The sequence below is a fragment of the Solanum pennellii genome, chromosome 7 (genome assembly GCF_001406875.1).
Source record: "Solanum pennellii chromosome 7, SPENNV200".
Classification (NCBI taxonomy): Eukaryota; Viridiplantae; Streptophyta; class Magnoliopsida; order Solanales; family Solanaceae; genus Solanum; species Solanum pennellii.
The window spans coordinates 65,082,261-65,105,803 of NC_028643.1; the positions used below are offsets into that span (position 1 = coordinate 65,082,261).

The 23,543-nt window shown below is 31.0% G+C and overlaps 1 protein-coding gene across 1 annotated transcript in view; it reads left to right on the forward strand.

Moving 5' to 3' along the window:
* LOC107024091 overlaps window positions 1-2,626 on the forward strand; it is a 12,026-nt gene extending 9,400 nt beyond the window's left edge. Inside the window, exons 10-11 of the mRNA XM_015224982.2 lie at window positions 532-636; window positions 1,827-2,626. Coding sequence (XP_015080468.1) covers window positions 532-636; window positions 1,827-1,946 — 225 coding nt within the window. The 3' untranslated portion in view covers window positions 1,947-2,626. The remainder of the gene's footprint in view (window positions 1-531; window positions 637-1,826) is intronic.
* The last annotated feature ends 20,917 nt before the right edge of the window (window positions 2,627-23,543 follow it).

Here is a 23,543-nt window from a genome sequence, read left to right on the forward strand (position 1 = left end):
CCCCCCCCCCCCCCAGGGTTAGCTCAATTGGCTAAGGTGGAGGAACTTGTGTCTTAGTCACAAGTTCGAGTCCAACGCCAAGCAAACGAAGTATAGTATTTAAGTTGAGAAAGGTAGAGTGGCAGACCCGTCATTTCCTTGTTTCAAAGGTTGCGGTTGGCCCAAAAGGTTGGTTCTAGATGGACTTCTCAGTCATTTAAAAAAAATGGGGGAGGCAAAGGGAAGAAAGGTTTTTTTTTTATGCTTCTATTCTTGTTGAAGGTTTATAGGTCCCTGATTTTTGTGCATGCCGTCCAATTACACGGGGTCTTATTAAACTAATGAAGCAGTTAGACATGTCATTTTCATATTTGCTTAACTGAACAAGATAAATGTACTTACTCCATCCCTTCAGTTGGTCTTTGCAATTAGACCTTAGTGCAAGAGTAATCAATGAATGACAGATTATTATTTGCAATGTTTGGTCCTCGTTGCATTTCATGTATATGTATTCTTCGAGCCATACACTCAAAGTGCTGATGTTAATTGCAGACTGTACCTGATTCGAGAAAGCAAAAGTTCATGGCTGAACTTCAAAAGCTAGTTGCGGGCTGGCCTTTGGAGGTGATAAAGCGACAAAAGGATGAGAGGAGGAAGGTTAGCTTTTTTCTCTCTCTCTCTCTTTTTTTTTTTTTTTAATTTGAACTTACTAGTATATTATTTTGAGAATTATGACCTCTTTTGGGAGTTTCTCTGTAATGATTTAGTGCTGACGTAGGACGTGGGAGTTTTATTTGTTCGTATTTATGGGGTTACCCTTTGGATCTTAGTTAGCCTCTATAGACTTTCCTGTTTTATTCTGATCCCATATACTGGTTCTGATTTCTTAAAAAGATCGCATGGATGTCATCATGTGTTGTTAAGTGCGTATTCAATTGTATGTATTTTTTATGTTCTCTCCTCAAACCCATGTTCTTTACACTACAACAGGCATTAGATTATAAGAGAAGTGCTTGTATCTTTTAGGTCTTTTCTTAGTAGAGCAATATATATAGGGAAAGTTAATGGTTGAAATATTGTAAAATTATCTTTGCAAATTTCAGATGTGTGGTTCAAAGATGTCTAACCTGCATGGCGAGAAGTTTATACAAATACAATCTCCCCTACTCATAAATAGAGTAGAACGCAGGACTTCAACTTAGCCATTTTAACAATAGATATTGAGCCTAGGAATTCTCCCTACCGTGACGTTAATCAAGAAGCCATGGATAACATGGGTACTCGTATTATCTGTCACAATCAAATTTTTTTTTCACATCAAATATGGGTGGTTTGAATTTTTATCCACTTTTTGTTTACCCGTTTTCAATCCCCATGTCCGTTCCAACTTGTCCACTTACCAGCAGTATCTGTAATTGTATGGGACCAATCTTTAATTGCCTAGAGTGCTTCAATTATTCAACTCTGAAAACAGTTGGACACTTGGACTAGTAGATTGATTTGCCTATTAGTTGAACATTCCTATCCACCAAAAACAACCTGACATTGAATTCAAACCATAAAGGCACCACCTGACATTCTAAGCAAACAGAGCTCACCAGGCTGCGCTGAATATGATGTATTGTCACAGTTAATTAGATATTATGAAGTGTTGACTTGGAGCTTTGGGTTATTTAGGACTCTTAAGGGTAAGGTTTGTAGATTATTTAGAAGGCTATTTAGGTCTTTCAATTTTTTAGGTTGAGGTTCAGCCTTTTATTATAATATATATATATACAATATAGATAGATATAAGGTCACTGTATGATTGTGCTTATGAATATCGTCTTTGATGGCAACATTTCCAGGAGTTGGCTGCAACACTACAACATGATATTCCTGCCATGCTCAGTGCCTTGTCAAATATGGGCTTGAAGTTGAACGTAGATGTGGAAGATCTGACAAGAAGAGAAGGCATCTTATCTTGATTTTGATGAATAAACATCAAACATCATATCATCCATTTACTGCACATTTTTGAGAAGCAGCCGTCTCTGTTTACTGCCTTCATGAGCACATGTTTCAGTCTTCGCAGGTGCGACACAAGCCGTAGTGGCTTGAAGGTAGCCTCAGAATACTGCCATTACTAGTTAGCTCGCGTGAGGATTCTTCTGAAATCGAAACATTGAATTACCATTCTCATTAGTTGACGTTGGTAGTTTCATTCTGAATCATGTTTGGATTGGGGGGTGCGGGTGATTCAGTTGGTTCAAATTCCTTTTTTCCCAATTTTGGTGCTCTTTTATATAAGATGGGTCTGACTCTGCAGAAGAGATGGTAACCCTGAGGCAGTCGGAAGATTTTGTTTGAAGTCTCAGATATCTTTATCTTTACACAGTTGAGGAGCTATTTTGCTTTGGAAAACATGAGTACCCCTGCAATAAAATAGAAGCAGTTCTGTGGTATGTTTGTTTTTAATCTACAGGGAGTCGTAAACTGAACTTTTTAGCTATATTTAAAGGTGTTAAGACATTTTTTTTAAAATACTTCCCCATTATTATTATTTTTTTTGTGGAAATTGGATAAGCAAAAACTGAACATCTTAGAAGCATTGAATGCGTTTTAGCCGGAAAGTAGCATACTTGAAATTCAGTACTTTTTAGGATGACATCACGTTTGTGTCTTGAACTATGGATTATGGATCAAGTTTACCTTCCTGACTCTTGTGGCCTTAAATGTTCCACTTATGTTCTTTCAAATTTTTGAAATGTACTTTGCCCATGTAGCTTCCATCTCCAGCCATTAAACAACTAACTTTAGTTGCTTCTGATGTCCATAATTTCTTGTCATTTTGTATCATAAAGCATATCGAAGTAAACAACCATGTCTGTCTGACCGTCTCTACAAGGTAAGTCTCTGATGAAGGGGAATTCAACTACAAGATGAATAGGTGAGCAATTGGAGGTAGTTCCAATGAATATGCACTCATTGGAAAAATCTTGGTTTCTATACTTTGTTGAGTTTTCGAGATATGCTAATGAAGTTTTAATCTTGTATTTAGCAGAGTAAATTTTTTTTAAAAAAACATGCACCACAAAAAGCCTAACTTCAAATCCCGTGGAAGTCTGCGTATTCAAGTGGTGTGTAATTATTTTCTGTTGGAAGAAAGGGTGAAACATCATCAAATTATATTATATGAAAATGTCCTCTTTTAATAGTTTGATTCAAAAATGTTTCTCGCCGTTACTTTTGGATTAAAAGTGCTCTTTTGTAATAAGAACTCTTTCTTTTCTTTTAAATTCATGTTTTTAACAAAAATATTTCAATTCATTATTGATTTTTATATATATACTCTCTTTGTTTCAAAAAGAATGTCCCTATTTCCTTTATAGTTCGTTTAAAAAAGAATTGCCCCTTTTCTTTTTTGGCTATTTTAATTTTTCACGTGACATGTTTAAGACCACAAGATTAAAGGACATTTTGGTATATTTGACATAACTTTAATTTAGAACCACAAGATTTAAAATCTCTTTCTTTTCTTAAACTCCGTTTTAAGTCAAACTAGGCCATTTTTTAAAAAATGGAGGGAGTATATATAATATTACAGTAATATGCCATTAGTTTTTACTAATATAATGATAAATATTTGCTAAATGATCCTAGGTTTCAAAGTTTAGATATAATAACCGTAATGTAGGTCATAAAACATAAATAATTTTAAACTGCTTCGAATCACAAAATTGAATTAAGCATTGGTTGAGGGAGATACAATGAAAGGTTAAGTGCGCGTGTGTAGCGGGGTTGATATTGAGGAAATTTATACTTTTTTAATAGTTGTATTTTACTCACATTCGAGCATTTTTTGAGTAGTTTCTAGCTTGATACTTTTGTTTTTGCTCAATTACATAATTTTCACCGATGCGGTCTAGGGCATTATATATGACGGTATGGTTAACATAGCTAAGCTATTATAGACCTGACCCTATTACATAACTTAATCCTACTCTTTCTTTAAGATACGAAACGGACAACCAAAAATGGTTGTCCCTACAGTATTCCCTCCAAAAATTTACTTGGACTCGATCTTTTCTAGTTGAACTTAGCATTCATCCCCTTAATGGACTGACTCTCTGGTATGATAATATTGGTGAGACTTATTTACCCATTAATATGATTTTTTTCATGCCAGAACCAAACATATAAAAATAAATTAAATTTGACATTCATATTTAGTCTTGTATATTTTTCATATATAGCTTTTGCAATGTCCCATTCCTAAACATAAGTCTGCATGATAAAGTGCATGGACAAACTAAAGTAAATGGACATTGCTACATTTGGCCATTCGTATTCAATCTTATATATTTAATTAATCTAGAACGAACAATAAAGACTCAATATTTATTCACCAACTAGGACGTTATAATTTAGAATTTATCATTATTAATTAATGAAGTAAGAAAGGATTTTTCTTGGAGAGACCCTACAATTATTTCATTCCCATATGCATAAATATAGATCGATGAGTCATAAGTCGTTAGTTTTAATTTTCAGATTTGTCAAATGTGAGGAAATAAATGTATTCGGTTAAATTTTCAACTTGTTTATACTAAATCAATATATTTCTCCTTTCTAATTTATATGGTCTTTTCAATTTTTACATTTTGTTTTAAATAAATGTTTTTATAATATAAAAGGAATAAATTATTTATTTATTTTCAAATTACCCTTTCCTTATTTAGATAAGTGAACTTTTGCTTAACCAAGAGATAAATGAACTTTTGCTTAACCAAGAAATCATATTAAATTAGTACTCCTTTCGTCCCAATTTACTTGTCTATATTACTTAATCTGACTTCTACTTCTATTTGTCATTTTTGGACAAATCAAGGAAGAACAATGTTTTTTTTTTTTTTACTATAACCCTAATTTATTAACATTGAGTTAATGTCTTTGAAAATGTAGTGAGTAAATATGTTAAGGACCCTATCAACTAATAGGGATAAATTGATAAATTTACTGTACTGATTATTTTCTTAATAGTGTCAAGTTAAAATTTGATAAGTAACGGGAACAAAGGGAGCACTATTTAATTAAGAATAATTTAGTGAAAGTACTTATTTTCGAGTAATTAATATAATACAGTATTGGCAATAGGGCAGAAAAATGGAAGTCCCACAGAAAATAAAGTTGACATTAGACTAATATTTAGAATGGAAAGTCAAACTTGAATTAAAAAGTCCACCCTGCTAGTAATTTAGAATATGAATCGAAATATTGGAATGAGCTTCAAACTTGGAAAAGAAAAGGTCAATTGCTTAGCTATTTGATTCTTCTTAATTAGTATTAACAATTAAGCTTAATTAATTAGGAAGGAAACATTCTCTTCAAGCACACGTATACACATTATTATTAATTTGAAAATATAGGAACTCTATTATGTCAAGAGTTGAAAAATTCTGTAAATAATATATATTGGAAAATGACTACCTAGCTGTAGATAGGATTAGTTAAATTAAAGAATGAAAAAGGAATAGTAGTATGATTTTATTGGTTGATATCATAAGATGATGCGTCATACATAGGTACATCTCTAAATTTATAATTTTCATGAATCTAATAGAGATAGTCCAGGACCTAAATTGGATAATATAATTCATCGACCGTACCAAAAATTCCCCCTCATCAAAATGAGTCAAAACTCAAAAGAAGGAAAAAAAAAATAGATTTTCAAATCTAAATGATGGCCAAAAATAAAAAAGTGATCGAAATAATAAGTATAAAGTAAGTTGACAAAAACTACATATGTATAGATAACTCAAAGGTAATGAATATTTCGTATAGACTCATATAGCCTGTCTCGTAGCTAACCTTCATCGTCGAAAAATTATATCATATAAAAAATGAAAAATAAAGTGACAAAATAATATATTTTGGATACTTGGACACCCTCGACACAATAATATGATGTAGCTTACTGATTTAGGCTCCTTAAAAGAGTAAAAATACACGAACCTAAAGTATTCGTGTGTACAAATTTCACTAGTAATAAAAAAAAATTCATTTTTTAAGAAAAATAGATTCACTTGAGCACTTGAATACCTCTTGTGAAATTTCTAGCTCCGTCACGACATATAAGGAAACACTAATTGAGTATTTAAAATTAGGGAATACTCCTGCATGTTTTTATATGGGTTTTTTCATTATATTTGTATTTGATTTTACTTTTATATTGGAGAAAAACAATGTATTGTATGATACTTTTTCACCAAATATCTATTTTCTCAAAGCTCTTCAAAACTCTATTAAAGGATTTTATGGATGAGCTTAAAATTCTTCAATCTCCAATATACTTCAATCTACTCCTACATTTTGAAGCTAAGTTGATATGTTTTACCATTTTGTATGCAAAATGTCTAGTGAGCTAATTGTTAAAGTTTATTATTTGAAGATGGTTAAATCATTCACAACGATAATCGTGTTCTTCATAGTTGTCTATATTAAATTTTCATCTACATTAATATTGGATTACAAAATATTTTTCAATGTAATTTATAGATAAATGGGTGTTAGTAAGCGAGATCGATAATAGGTGGCACCTCATTTTCCGCAAGAAAGAGGTTATCAACGTAACAATTCTATTAGGATAAAAATGGTGAAGAGTAACCGCCTAACAAATTAAGGTGTGTTAGCGCATTATATTAAACCAAATTACAGATAACTTGGTTATTAGTTTACGTAACCAGAAATCAAATAAGGGTTTAAATTATCATAAAGAAGGTGTTAAGCATCTTTTGAGGTCCACAAATATGTATTCCTGTGGGATTCCTTTATTATGTGGGGATTAAGTGATAGATAAAGTGTCGATGCATTTGTTAAACTAAGAATAGCTATATGGTTAGCATGTAAATCTTGTTTTAAGACATGTAAATAAATTAAATGTACATCAATTTATTATCTAATTAATATGAATAGAGGAGAAAAAGTGATTAAATATGCTGACTTATTTCTTAGTTAAAATGAGTAATTCTTTGAAAAGAATGTCCAAGTAAAATTTCCAATTGTCATAATTCTCAAAACAATAATTATCATGACTTAGGTTCAAAATAGAAATGAAATAATCATTTATAACTATCAAAGTTTACCAAAATAGACAAGCATCAAGAATTATCATATTTTTTCTTTTTGTTTGAATAAAATGATACTACAAGTTATCAAAATTAAACCACAAGAATGATGTCATGAAATCACTTAACGAAAGAAAATAATTGACGAGCGGCTAATCACAATATTGTTTTTCTAAACATGAATAAACCAATTAGTCAAGTGTAAAACAATCAAAATTTATCATAAATATTCAAGCAAAAAATTGTTCCAACACTAAAGGAAAGAAAAATCAATAACATAGTAAGAAATGCCAAAAAGAAAAGAACAACTAACCATATAATATTTTTCTTTAATTAAAGCAAATGAATCAACTAAGCACAAAATTAGTCAGGACTTACGAAAATTAATCAAGTGCTGAGATATCAAACTCTACCAAAATAGGGAAGTACTAAAAAGTCATACAACGAAGAATAATACAAGCCATCATTAATCATAAAAATGTTGGAAAAGAAAACAATTAACCAAAATTCATCCTAAACTTGATTTAGAATTAAAATTGATTATGAAAACAACAAATATTATAATGTTCAAATTTTAAAAATTATATTTATTGTCATGGGCCTGTGTTTGAATGTAAGACGTGTGTGTTGGATCAAATGAATTTCACATTTTCAAAATATATATCTTAAATAATTATATGATATAAATAGGGGAGTATCAATTAAAGTAAAGAGAATCATATGTCCGTTGAGACTCACAATTTTAATATCAATGCATGCCTCTAAAGTCCTTTTAATTGGAATGTCAATATGATTGTATTGGTTCTAATTATAAAAATTGAAAAAATCTCCAAAGGTACCCTTTCTCTCGAGATCATATATATATTTTTTTGCTTTACTAATTTTTGAGGTTTAAACTTTTCACTCTATCAAAAATCATAAGCAAGAGCAACACATATACTTTTGAAAGTTCTATTGCAATGAAAAGGATTATTCTGCATTTTGTTGATCCACATAATTGTTTTACAACATATAATTAATACTCACAATTTTAATGAAAGGTCAAAATATATAATGATGTGCTTGAAAATTATCTTCAAATATATATTCTGAACCTTGTAATCATAAGTTGATGATTTTGTTTATTATAGGTCTCTAATATCAATAAACAAAATTGGTGTCTATGTGATATATACAACATTAAGTCATTGATAGTGATTAAAATGAACTATTGACTATACCTTATTTATCAGCTCTAAATCAATTCCAAATCATAGATCTCCCAAAATTAAGGTCTCTAATTATAGCTAACAATCATTAGCTTTAAAATCAACACATAATAAAAATGTTCAATTTCTTGAAAAAATATTTTGTAAATTCTATAGTTTTATATTTTTTATTTAATCAGGATGAACTCATTAGATACATTGTTAATAAAATTTGATGGACATAACTTTTCCATCTGAAAGTTCCATTTCAAAACTTTAATTAGAGGCAAGACCCTCCAGAGTAGTTGTACCCAGAAAAGATTTTTTTTAAAAAAGGCTTTGGAGGTTGACAATGACAAAATTATCACATGGCTAATTAATTATGCTATCTCTTCAGTCTTGATTGCTACATACCTTAGTAAGACAAAATTATTTCAAATTCAATGGTATGATATTATGATTTTCCTGCATCTAACCATATGATAGAAAATCAAAAACTTTTATTGTTATAAAAAATACTCAGGTTTTATCTGCATTAGACATGGTACTGAAATTAGTTGTTTATTTTCGATCAGCTAATTACTGTAAAATCGAATTCTAATTGATGTCGAGATTAAGTGAGTCTTTTAAGTGTATTTAGTAAGAGTATGATGGATATGGTGAGCTTTGGCTCCAGTAAATCATTTTTAGAACTTCTTTGTGTACCAAAATACATTACGACAAATTTGATTATCAGGGACAAATAATTTCGTCATTAATAAATCATATTTCGTCATTAAATATCTTGTATGACGAAAAATAATTTGTCACTCAGTCGTCTCTAAATGTGTGTCTCTAAAAGTATACAAAGACGATTTAGTGTTTCGTCGCTAAAAGTATTATATTAACTACAAAAAGAAAAATCGTCACCAAATGCTTAATTATTTGTGACAGATTTACTTGTTGTAAAAAATATTTTTTTTTTAGTTAATAGTATGATTTGTCACTAAAAAGATTATTACTACCGAACAAATTATATCGTCGCTAATTATTTTACTTCAATCAGTGACGAAATCAATTGTATCTAAAGTTATATATATTAATTATGTAGCTGAAAAAAATTTAATTTCGTCACTAATGATATATATTTTATGTATAAAAAATTATTTTATCTAAAGTTATATATATTTGGTTTTAATATTTTCACTTGTCAGTTAACGAATGGACTATGTCTACTTCTTATGAAGCACTTGTATTATAATTTTTGTACGTTGTCATTTGTAATTATGAACAATTGTAGCAAAAAAAAAGTGTACTTAGCTATGCATTTTCTTGTAGCAAATAATTTAATTATTCACTAAAAATTTTAAGTCTTCGCTATTTAACACCTTACATATTTTGTGACAATGTTTTTGTTGTCACTAAATCATATATTGATTAGAGACAATAAAATATTGTAACCAATTATTTATATTATTAGTGACGAAATAAATATCACAATAAAATATAAATTTTCATAGCTAAAATTTATAATATTTAACTACGAACTCTAATTTGTGGTTATTGTAACAACATATTTTTTTAGATGAAATTTTTTTGTGTCCAAAATTTAATAAATTATAAGACAAAATATTTTGTCATGAATTAGATACATTATTAGTGACGAAATAATGTGTCAATTGATAACTTTTAATTCGTGACTAACACTACTTAACAAATGACGCCAATTGATTTTTATTGTGGGAAACATTAGTGGACAAAACGTTGCTACGGATGCTTATGTTACATCACTAAAAGTATGTGTCTCATATATTTATGCACGAAAAGTAAATTTTGTCACTAAAAGGGAATAATTAGTGACAAATTTGATGTCGCAGTTTGTCATGAATTACATACACTACTAGTGACGAAACGTCACCGATAAAAATAACTTTAAATTCGTGACTAACACCACTTAACAAAATGGCGCCAAATAATTTTTGGTGGGAAATTTTTGTGGACAAAAATTTGCTACGAATTCTTAGGCGCGTGAAAGATATTTCGATGTCACGTAAGTCAAAAAGGTGCAAAAATTACAAAAACAAATTGGTTCAGGGGGTAATAGGACTTTAGTTTAGTTAAGTTGTCTTTGAGATTTCGGTCATAGTCTAGGGGGAATTGTACATTTTCCCTTGACTTTATATATTTTCTCATATTTAAGCCTCATTTGTTTGCACTTAATGAGGGTCTAAATCTTAATCATTCAGATTCAGACAATTAAACGTGTTTGATTTTTAGGTCTGAATTTTAATCATTAAAATTCATTGCATTATGTCCATTTGTTTCTTTTATAAAAAAAACCCTCTTAATAGGTCTTAATGAGTCTGAATGAATCAGATCTATAACAGAGTCTTAATATCATTCATACTCTATTAAAATAATAAGTGTTCTTTTCATAAACAAATTCTCTTTTGGATAAATTTCAAGTTTCTTTCTCTTCTTTTTCAACTAAGTACCCTTTTTTTTTCTTTTGAATTAGTAAGTTTTCATAATCTTTTACAAGTATTTATCTAATATTTCTAATATATAAAATACTCTTGGGTGAATTGATATTTATGAAGAACTCTTCTTGTCACAATTCATTTGTTGTCAAAACTTCTTTGGAAGAAGTTATCATTGTTTCTTGAGAAAAAAATGTTATGAAAAAATAAATAAATCATCTTTTTTATAATCTTATTCTTGAAATAATTGTTTGAAAGAAGTATTTTTGGTTTGGATTATACTTTTATTGATGTAGTGTTTAATTTTTAAATTTAAAAAAAATATTATGTATATTCATATATTGAAGACAAACAATTTTAATGATTTAGTGTTCAGACATAGAAACTACATTTTAGTACTCAGACAAGTATTCAGATTCTGACATCTTAATCCTAATGTTAATTTTAATATCTAAAAATACATTCAGATTCAGACCTCTTAATCTTAATGAAATCAATGAAGCCTTAGATTGTGAATAATATGAAGAGGAGAACCTAAATGAAAAGCTACCTAGATAGGCTCTTGTGTCAATAAATAAATAATGAGTGAGAAGCCAAATGAATTATGGACCATTCAAAAAGAAGAAGAAATATTTAAACAGTAGATTGCTTTATCGATCTGCGTATACATAGGTAATTTGTTTTGCTATGATTCAACTTCTATGAAAATGAAACAGCATAAAAGTCGACATTAGACCAACGTAACAATGCAGTCAATAGAAGTTAAAAAAAATAAAAATGTAATTTGATTAATTGACAAGGGTTTGGTGCAACTCCACTAATAAGTATGGTAGTTGTAATTTTATTGTATTTGTTCATCTTATTTTTTGACATTCAGTAACCATAATTGTGCTTTAATACATAGTGTAGCCTAATTTTCAATATTATTCATTGACCAAAAATTATTATGTTATAAAGAAAATATCTACAAAATAATTCTTTAATAACGAGTGAGATTTGTGAAAAGTTAAACTATTTTCTTGATTGTAGCTACAATTTGGTGTCAAACCTAGATCAATCGAGCTCAATAAGAATTAAGTCAAACTGAGCTTAATATAAATCAAGTCGAATCAAGCTTTTTAAACTATTTTTCTTGATTGTATCTACGATTGGGTGTCAAACCTAGATCAATCGAGCTCAATACGAATTAAGTCAAACTGAGCTTAATATAAATCAAGTCGAATCAAGCTAATTACGAAATATATTGAATAGTCCAACAGAACTTTGTTAAGATATCATCAATCTAAAGTCTAGTCGGTCAAATCATGAATCTGCTCTTAAAAATCTCATTGCTATTACTCAAACAGGCATGAAATCGTATGCTTGCATATTCATCCATAGGCCAAATTGGATATCTAATTATTGGAATAAGAGTACTTGGGTTCTTCCAATAACTAAAAAGTGTAGCATGCCTGAATCTAACCAAGGTTCGAATTGGTGGTATCAAGAATTATTGAACTTATAGTAAAATGATTAATTAGGAAAGTATAAACATTAGAGTATTAGTTTAGACTAGTAATAGTATTCAAGTGTGATTGAACTATATATATTATTAGTTTAAACTAAAACCCAAACCCAAATGCATATTACTTTTGAATATAAAATAGAATTTTTTTGAATAAATGAATAAATAAAAGCAACAATAAATTTAAAGATAAGTACGATTATTAAAGTTCTTTAGTTTTTGATTTATTATGGGGTCCCTTACTAAATTTAATTTTTTTATTGAATGTCGTAACACTCACAAATTTGTCTAAAAGTAAACAATATTTTTTTTTAAAAAAAATACTGCATCGACTGGATTAAAGAATAAGCATGAATTTATAATAATAATTTTAATAATTATTAAAGCGATATATTACTGTTAGTACTAGTATACTCGATTAAGCTTAATGGATGGATTATTATATGACTAAAGCTAGCCAATCAAATTTAGCCGAGTTTCTCAATCGAGTTTGAGCTTTGACCGAGGTGAGCCTAGCCAAATTTTGATCGAAATAGAGTTAAGGCGAGCTAATTTTGACTATAATTAATTAAGTTGGATTAAAAGAAAGCTGAACCGAGTTAAGCCATGATTAGTCGTTCACTAATTGTCCTGACCTAAGTACATCAAAATGGGAGAGAAAGTAACTTTTATTTTCTATTTTTGTAACATGCACATTAAATAATGAAATACCTTTATAGACTTCTTTCGAAGTTTAATTTTGTAACACTAGCTTCTCTTATACCCCTTGTTTTAAATAATGTAACGTGTACATTAAATTCTACAGTAATTACATAACCAAAGGTCTCTTATCATCATTCATATAAAAAAAATCATAATCCAACTAATTTTCCCTTCAAATCACTACAACAAAAATAGCTTTTAGCGACAACAAATAGACATACTAATAAAAAGTGTTAGACGACATTAGTTAAGTGTCATTAGATGCAATTTCGTCAAAATTTTTAGAGACATATACATACTAATTACCGCTAAAAGTACACATTTAGCAACAATTGCTAATTAATTCTCAATTTTGATATAGTGAATATACACTTTTATTTAATAATAATTTGAATACTTTTTAAATATAAAACAAAGAAACTTGCATCTAGAGGTTGTGTCTTAGAGCCTGTTTGGCTCAGCTTAAAAGCTGGTCAAACTGACTTAAAAGCTTATTTTTGACTTATTTAGCTGTTTGGCAAGACTCAAAATAACTTATTTTAAGTTAAAAAAAAATTATTTTAAGCCAAAAGTTAAAAGCTGCTGTAGGGGTGCTTTTTTTTTTTTTAGCTTATAAGCTGTTTTAAGTTGACCATATTTTTATCTTTTTGCTCTTAATATTTTTATACAATCTTCAAATTACCCACATAACCCTAACATCTCTTTCTTCCATTTTTCCCTTTTCATGTTTCGTATAGCAACTTCAGCACTTTTATCCAAACACATAACTGCTTATTTTAAAAATAAGTTTCAGCACTTTCAAAAGTACTTTTTTAAAGCTACTTTTATTAAGCTCATCCAAACGGGCCCTAATTCTTCTACAATTTTCATCAATAAGCAGAGAAGTATTGATTTTATATACAGGGAAGACTTTGACATTATTAGGCACTTCATTTGAAGAAATATCAAGAATCTGGACTTTGATATTCTTGAAAAGACCCTCTATATAAAATGAAAAAATATCTAAAACTTTTTTGTTTGTTTAATTGTTTATTTTTTTTGTTTTGGCAGGGTATAATCAAATTGTTCGAGTTATAATTCTTCAAAACTCAATATATAATTTTCTTCGTTTTATTGGTTATTGCACTGATTGAAACTTCAATATTTTGTAGTACTATGACTTTGTGTTGATCGATTCGATTTTTTTTGGGAAGCAATCTAAAATAATATGGTTATTTGGTGTATAAAATGTTAGGATCGAATTCACGCACACACACTAGATGAATGAAGAACACAAGAACTTTCAAGAGAAAGAGATGAGAGATCTAGAGAGAGAAAGAGAAAACTCAATATTTCGTGGTAACGCCCCGTAAGTAAACTTCCACGGCGGTGAGGTATATTTATTAATAAATCAGAGTATTTTTGGTTACAGAGAATAAATAGGAAAACCTAAAATAGAGAATAAATAGGAAAGCCTAAAATAGAGAATAAATAGGAAAACCTAAAATAGAGAATAAATAGGAAAACCTAAAATTAATCAGGCTCCACTACCTAACAATTCTCCCACTTGGAGACTGACTCAGTCATCCAAAAAATACATTCTCAAAAAAAATCTCTTCATCATCAACATCTTTACCACACCGCAACATCTGTAGCAACAACTACAGAAGACCAACCGAGGTTTTACATAACCTCAGTTTCCCAGCATCAACACATTTCGTCAACATGTCTGCCGGGTTCTTTGCACCCTCTATCTTCTCCAAGCACATATCACCATCCTCCACTGCCCTGCGAGTGAAATGGTATCGCCTTCTGATGTGCTTTGTCTTCGAATGATAGACTGGATTTTTCACCAACTGTATGGCACTCTGGCTATCTGAGTAAAGAATCTTCTCGCTCTGCTTCTTGCCCAATTCCTCAAGATAATCTGCCAGCCATATCATCTCTTTCCCAGCTTCAGCTATTGCCACATACTCAGCTTCAGTAGATGAAAGAGAAACACACTTCTGAAGCCTGGACATCCAACTCACTGCTGTTCCACCTATGGTGTAAATGTACCCGGATGTACTCTTGCTCGAGTCAACATCCCCACCAAGATCAGCATCCACAAAACCCTGTAGAGTCACCTTGCCTTTGCCAAAACAAAGTGAAGTACTGGATGTACCTCTCAGATATCTCAGAAGCCACTTCACAGCTTCCCAATGCTCTTTCCCAGGGTTCGCCATGTACCTGCTAACAACTCCCACTGCATGTGCTATATCAGGTCTAGTGCAGACCATAGCATACATCAAACTACCAACTGCTGAAGCATATGGAACAAGTGCCATGTGATCACGCTCCTCGGCAGTCTTGGGTGACTGCTCCTTTGACAATTTAAAGTGATTTGCCAATGGAGTAGTCCTGGGTTTAGCATCATTAACCCTGAATCTGCTCAGCACCTTCTCAATGTACAACTCCTGAGATAGATTTAAAGTGCCAGCAGATCTATCCCGAGAAATCTTCATCCCCAAAATCTGCTTCGCTGGACCCAAATCTTTCATCTCAAACGCTGCAGACAACCTTGTCTTCAGATTGTTAATCTCCCTCATACTAGATCCTGCAATCAACATATCATCCACATACAAGAGTAGAAAGCCATATGAATCAGTGTATTTCTTGAAGTAACAACAAGGATCCTTTTCAGCTTTGCAGAATCCACTCTTGGTCATGAAGGAGTCAAACTTCTTGTACCACTGCCTTGGTGCTTGCTTTAGTCCATACAAGCTCCTGGTGAGCTTGCACAGCATGTGTTCCTTGCCTGGAACCACAAATCCTTCCGGTTGCTGCATATAGATCTCTTTGTCCAGATCTCCATGTAAAAACGCTGTTTTTACATCCATTTGCTCTAGATGTAAATTCTCCGATGCAACAATACTCAACAGAATTCGAATAGAGGTTAACTTCACAACAGGAGAAAATATTTCAGCATAATCAATACCTTTCCTTTGTGAATATCCTTTAACCACTAAACGAGCCTTGAACCTTCTTTTGCCATCTGGTTCAGTCTTGATTCTGAACACCCACTTGTTCAGCAAAGCTCTCTTCCCTGCAGGTAACTCAGTCAACACCCATGTGTCGTTCTTCTCAAGTGACCTCATCTCATCATCCATGGCTTGCTCCCACTTGATCGAATCCTCCACCTGTAGGGCCTCATCAAAAGACTCTGGTTCCCCCTCATCAGTCAGCAATAGATAGTGTAATGAAGGTGAATACCTATCTGGTGCCCTGATGGATCTGGATGATCTCCTTAACACCTGCTCAGGTGTAACTTGCTCCACTTCAGATTCTTCAGTAGGAGTTGGTTGAGTATCTGCTTCGACATCTCTGGGGTTACTCTTCTCCAACTCAACCTCAACTCCCACTTGCTTTGTAATCTCTAGAACCTTCTGCTCTCTGTCCTTGTACAGGACAGACTCATCAAATGTCACGTCACAATGTCTCAGGATCTTTCTGTTCTTGTCATCCCAAAACCTGTAACCAAACAAATCAGAACCATATCCTATGAAGTAACACTTCACAGCCTTGGCATCAAGCTTGTCTCTCTTTTCTGGATCAACATGAACATAAGCAGTGCAACCAAAAGTCCTCAAGTGTGAGTACTTGAGTTCTTTTCCTGTCCACACCTCCTCTGGAATCTTGAACCCTAAAGGAACTGATGGTCCCCTATTGATCAAGTATGCAGCTGTGCTCACAGCATCCGCCCAAAGTGTTTTGGGCAGCCCACAGTGTATCCTCATACTCCTTGCACGCTCATTCAATGTTCTGTTCATCCTCTCAGCAATTCCATTCTGCCTTGCCTTACCAGGAACTGTTCTCATCAATCTGATTCCCTCAGCTGCACAGAATGCCTTGAACTCTGATTTGTCATACTCTCCTCCATTGTCAGACCTTAGGCATTTGACTTTCAAACCGGTCTGATTCTCAACTTCAGCTTTCCACTTCTTGAAAGTTGCAAACACATCTGACTTATGCTTCAAGAAGTAAACCCATACCTTCCTGCTGAAATCATCAATGAAGGTAACATAGAATCTGGATCCTCCAAGTGATGATACTGGAGATGGTCCCCAAACATCTGTATGGACCATTTCCAACCGCACTTTCTTTGGCTCTCTAGGAGTCTTTGTGAAGCTTACTCTTTTCTGCTTGCCCATAACACAGCTCTCGCAAAGACCCATATCAACAGACTTCAGACCCTCTAATGCTCCTTTTGCAACCAGCATCTTCATTCCTTTAGTACTCATGTGTCCAAGTCTGTTGTGCCACAGACATGAACCGGAAGCACCTTCAGCAACAGCGGCCATGTTTATACACCCTGCAGTGGTGTACAAGGTTCCAGATTTGGTGCCACGAGCTACTACCATAGCACCTTTCACGATCTTCCACGAACCTTTCCCAAACTCTGCTGCATATCCCGTGCTATCCAACTGACCAACAGAGATCAGATTTTTCTTGATCCCAGGAATATATCTGACATCCTCCAATGTCCACTGGTTTCCCGAGGTGGTCTTTATGCAAACATCCCCCTTTCCTTCAATCTCTAAGGCTTTATTGTCAGCAAGATATACTTTTCCAAAATTTCCAGATTTGAAATTTTGGAACAACTCCTTGCTTGGAGACGAATGGAAAGATGCACCAGAATCCAAAATCCATGATTCAACCGGGCTGTTCACACTAAGGATTAGAGCATCCCCAATGTCCTCTGCTGAATTTACAGAATCATTGTCATCTCCAAATTTCTGATTCTGTTTCTTCTTTGGCTTTGTACAGTTCGTCCGAAAGTGCCCTTTTTCTCCACAGTTCCAACAAGTCACGTTTGATCTGTTCAGGGATTTTCCTCGATTCTTTGATTTTGATCGACCATGTTGATTTTGGCCTTTCGTCTTACTTCTCCCCCTTCGATCAACGCTGAGAGCACTGCCCGATGAATCTCCCACTTCTCGTTTGCGAATACTTTCGCTAAGAACAACATCACGGATTTCATCAAACTTCAGTTTCTCAGATTCACGGGAACTGCTAATCGCAGCAACAACAGTATCCCAAGACTCGGGCAGAGATGACATCAGAATCAACGCCTTAATTTCATCTTCGAAATTAATATCCACAGAATTGAGTTGACTCACAATCATATTGAACTCGTTTATATGATCAGAAACGGATCCATTCTCAGACATCTGTAAATTGAACAATCTACGCATCAAATATACCTTGTTCATAGCCGATGGTTTTTCATACATGTTTGACAGTGCCTTCAACAGACCGGACGTAGTCTTCTCCTTCACGATGTTGAACGCCACGTTTCTTGACAAAGTCAACCGGATCAACCCTAGAGCCTGGCGATCCTTGAGTTTCCACTTCTCCTCCGTCATGGATTCCGGCTTCACCCCGGTCAACGGTTCGTGAAGATCTTTCTGGTACAGATAATCTTCGATCTGCATCTTCCAGAAACTGAAATCGGATCCATCAAACTTCTCGATTCCAAGCTTTGAACTATCCATCTTCAGTGATCGTGTTGAATCTCCTTAGCTCTGATACCAGTTGTTAGGATCGAATTCACTCACACACACTAGATGAATGAAGAACACAAGAACTTTCAAAAGAAAGAGATGAGAGATCTAGAGAGAGAAAGAGAAAACCCAATATTTCGTGGTAACACCCCGTAAGTAAACTTTCACGGCGGTGAGGTATATTTATTAATAAATCAGAGTATTTTTGGTTACAGAGAATAAATAGGAAAACTTAAAATAGAGAATAAATAGGAAAGCCTAAAATAGAGAATAAATAGGAAAAACTAAAATAGAGAATAAATAGAAAACCTAAAATTAATCAGGCTCCACTACCTAACATAAAATACATGTCACTGAAAATAAAACATTAGGAGAGGTTAGTGTTTGAAAAAGATGTGTGTGTGTTTTAAAAAAATAAGAGTAGTAAAAGAGTCTAATGGATAGGGTAAATTAGTAAATATCATATTTTTTTTAATGTTAATAGTAAATATGTTTAAAAGTTATTACAACTAAATTAAAACAAAAGAGAACTGTAATATTGCAAATAACAAGAGGTATTAATGTTATGAAACTAAATCATGAGGAGTGTTTATAAAATTATTCTATATTAATATCATTACGAAAAAATATTTTATTTTTAATTTTTAAAAACATTGTTTTCCCTAAGTAGAAAGTCTTCTAAAGTTCTAAATATTGTCTTTAATGATAGAAAGGAAGCAATTTTCTCTCTTTCACATTCCTAGAAACATTAACATTTTTTTTGTCAATCTCAAAAATAATACATACATTTTAAATTTTTATTTTTTATTTTTTTTAATTTCGTATTAAATTAAAAATATAACATAAATTAAGACGGACAAAGAATTTTTAGTCGGACCTCAATTAAGTAAGATCAGCAGTTTTGCATATTCATCTTTACATAACCAAAATATGCTTGATAGCATTTCAATTTTCTTTCAAATTTTATCACATAATTAATTAACTGATAGTATAAGAAATCTAATAATATAATACAATATATAATGGCTATTGACTGACTTTTGCAAAGTGATGGTTAAGAATTTAGAAAATATATAGCTGCCTCCACATCTACCTACCACTTACCACTTCATCATATAATATTGTACATTATAATTAAAAATATGTCCTTATTTAAGAGACCTTTTGTCAAATATATTTAATGAATTTTCTCACGATATAATTAGAATTTACAAACAACATCATGTTGATGATGTCCATGGTCCCTTATACCCACTATATATCTGGAGTCCGAAACTCAAAGGGTACAAATTTTTTACAAAAATTTCAAAACGGTATATAAAATTTTATATTAACCAAAACGGTAAAATCGCTGCCGGAACAGCGATTTACAAAGTAAAATCGCTGCTGAGGCAGCGATTTAGCAAAATTTAATTTTTTTAATAAAAAAATGAAATCGCTGCTTGGGCAGCGATTTCAAAAATTTTCTTCTTAGAAATCGCTGCCCTGGCAGCGATTTCATATTATTTTTAATTTTTTTTTTTAAATTAAGGTATATCGCTGCCAGTGCAGCGATTTAATAAAAAAAAATTGATAAATTTTTTTTGACATAAATCGCTGCTAGGGGCAGCGATTTGTTTAAAAAAAAAAATTTTTTATTAAATCGCTGCACGAAGCTTTTTTAAAAAAAAAATTAAAAAATTTTAATACAGCGATTTTATATATATAAAAAATTTATAATATTTTTTGAAATTTAAATATATAACTTATAAGAAAAATTATTGAATTTTTTTTTAATATATAACTTATAAGAAAAAAATTATTGAATTTATATATTTAAATTTCAAAAAATATTATAAATTTTTTATATATATAAAATCGCTGTATTAAAATTTTTTAATTTTTTTTTTAAAAAGCTTCGTGCAGCGATTTAATAAAAAAAACTTTTTTTTTTAAACAAATCGCTGCCCCTAGCAGCGATTTATGTCAAAAAATTTTTTATCAAATTTTATTTTTTTTTTTATAAATCGCTGCCCTGGCAGCGATTTATTTAAAAAAAAAATTTTTTTTTTATTAAATCGCTGCACTGGCAGCGATATACCTTAATTTTTTTTAAAAAATTAAAAATAATATGAAATCGCTGCCAGGGCAGCGATTTGTAAGAAGAAAATTTTTGAAATCGCTGCCCAAGCAGCGATTTCATTTTTTTATTAAAAAAAAAAATTTTTGCTAAATCGCTGCCTTAGCAGCGATTTCACTTTGTAAATCGCTGCTTTCACCGTTTTGGTTAATATAAAATTTTATATACCGTTTTGGAATTTTTGTAAAAAATTTGTACCCTTTGAGTTTCGGACTCCTATATATCTTTTGGTCCTACGTACCCAATATTTATTATTATTGTTATTTCTTTGTTCTATAACTTCATAATATGACTTAATTGGTTCATCATCTATAATAACCACAATTTGTTTTGGTTTTTTAACATTAATTGATTGAATTCAACATCCCAAACAGCCATGCTCGTGACAGTTTTAGTCGGTTGATTAAAACAAAGTTCAGTTAAATTTGGATATAACAATTAATCTTTATAATAACATCACATTATATTATTTTGATTTCTCCAATGACCTTCATGTTATATTTTACTGATATTTGTTACAGAAGTACACTCTATATGTAAAATTACTCATTTATAACCATGATACTCAATATGGTGTAGTAACATACTATAAGAAATATATATATAGAAATAGATATATATAAATAATGTCCATCAGTTATGATTATAACTTCGATATTTGCTTTTTTAAAATTCGAACTTTTTTTGCATTAAACTATTTTGTCATACTTTTGAATAACAACTAAATTTGACCTAAATGTCATATCAATAAACATATATAACATTACCTCATTATAACTCAAACTATGAAATTTTCAAACAAACATTACCCACTAAAACTGAGTTAATTTGACTGCAATGATGTATACTCAGTACATAACAATTGTATAAGTATGCATTGTGTACACAAGTTATATCACAATTATTTTTTGATTAATTAAACATTATAGACTAGTTAAAATGTATAAACAATAAATATTAGAATTGTTTCCTTTTTGTGGTGGGCTTTGTTGGACTATTGTAGCATTGCAATTAAATGTGTCTATTTTATATTGGTAAATTCAGTGTTAAATAAATTGTTAGATTATGTTTTGAATTTGTCATCATGTAATAGATTTGGTAAAGAATACTAAAGTATTTTGTCTTTGCAGAACCTTTCATTTTAATTTGAAATTACTTGGGATCGGATTTATATTTAACTTTTCTAGTTGGAGTTTCATAAGCATCGTACACTTCTTTTTTATGATAAAAATACTCTCTGCTTTTATTTCGAGGATTAAACTTAATTAGCCAGATTTCATTATTTTTTTATTTACTTTAGGCATAATATATAAATATGTCTCGTAATAAATTAGTTTCGGCTGATATCTAAGCCCTCAAATTCTTGGTGTGCATAAGTAGTCATTTAAGCTTGTATAAAGCTGAACAAGTAAACGCACACACCCTACGTGACATAACAGATGTAGAATGTCACATAAGACACAAAATCAACATGTAGGATGAAACATAGGATGAATGTGTCTATTTGTATAATTTTATACACATTTAAGTGTCTATTTGTACACGCTTAAAATTGAAAAATGTAAATGCTTGATAAAATCAAATTAAAAGACATATTTATATATTATGCCTTTATTTTAGATGTGATTATGTGATAGTTAACCTAGTGGCACATAAATAATATGATAGGATGGTACTCCATTGTATAAAATTTGAAGAAGAAGAAAAATATAAACAAAGGTCAAACCAATAAATTATGATTTTTGGTTCATGAGCTAAGCTTCTAGAAGATGAAACCAACCACTATGGTAACAAACCTACCCTTTTGCTTACAAAGTCCTTGCGGATGGATAGATTAGATAAATCAGTATTTATGCTTTGACCTCTGACTAAATCATTGCAAACAAAGCGTGTTTCATAACCCTACCACTATTTATATTTTTTTGAAAAACTATACTATATACATAATTTAATTGGAGTATTAGCAAAGAAATCTTTAGCTAGTTCTACTAATTAAACCTGCTCCAATTATATATTATATTTAGATAGGTAAGTATAACTCCATGACCAATGGTTGTTAAATAACTTAATCACCACATTTTTTGGATCTTTCTAGAAGTTGGAATAGGGAAATTAATATGATAAACATATGTAATTAGTCTTACAATTATTTAGATAAATCTTAGGCCATGGTCTTTTTTTTTTTTTTGTTATTTTTTAGTAATAAGTAAAACATATATCAAAATCAACGGCAATTAGACTATAGTATAATTTTTTTAAACAAAATTAAGAGGCAAATAGTGATCCAACTTGTTTGTGTTTTGAAATTGTGACGGCCTTTTGATGACAGTTGCCATTTAATGGGTGTATTTCATAAAGATTTTAAAGTACCTTACATTACTTGAGTTATTTTAATTAATTAATTAGGTGGATTATGTTAGACTTAATCATCAAGTCGAAAATATAGGTCAAATAAGATAGTAGTAATTTAATTACTCTTTTATTGATTGTATCTCCAAGATAAGTAAAAATGATCTCAACACATGTGTCATTACAAGAAAATATTGAATTAATTATCAATAATTTCTAATAATTCTATCACTAGATAGCTTCTAACTAATTAAATGTTTGTATAATGTGTAGTTGTATACGTTTCAAATTCATACCTAAATAGAATTAACATGAGCTATGAAATTTTTATTATTTAGATGATAACTTCTACGGACGTGTGATAAACCTGTCCCTAATATATTCTTGTTTATTTCTACTATGTGATGGCTATGGGTGTGTTTGGTACGGAGGAAAATGTTTTCCATGGAAAATGTTTTCCTAGAAAATGTTTTCCTAGAAAACAAGTAGATTTTGGACTTATTTTCTCATGTTTGGTTGGTCACTAGAAAATATTTTTCGAAAATGATTTTTAGTGTTTAATTTATGAATTAAAAATGTTTTTGAGAGACATATTTTATTTTTACTAGAATAAAAA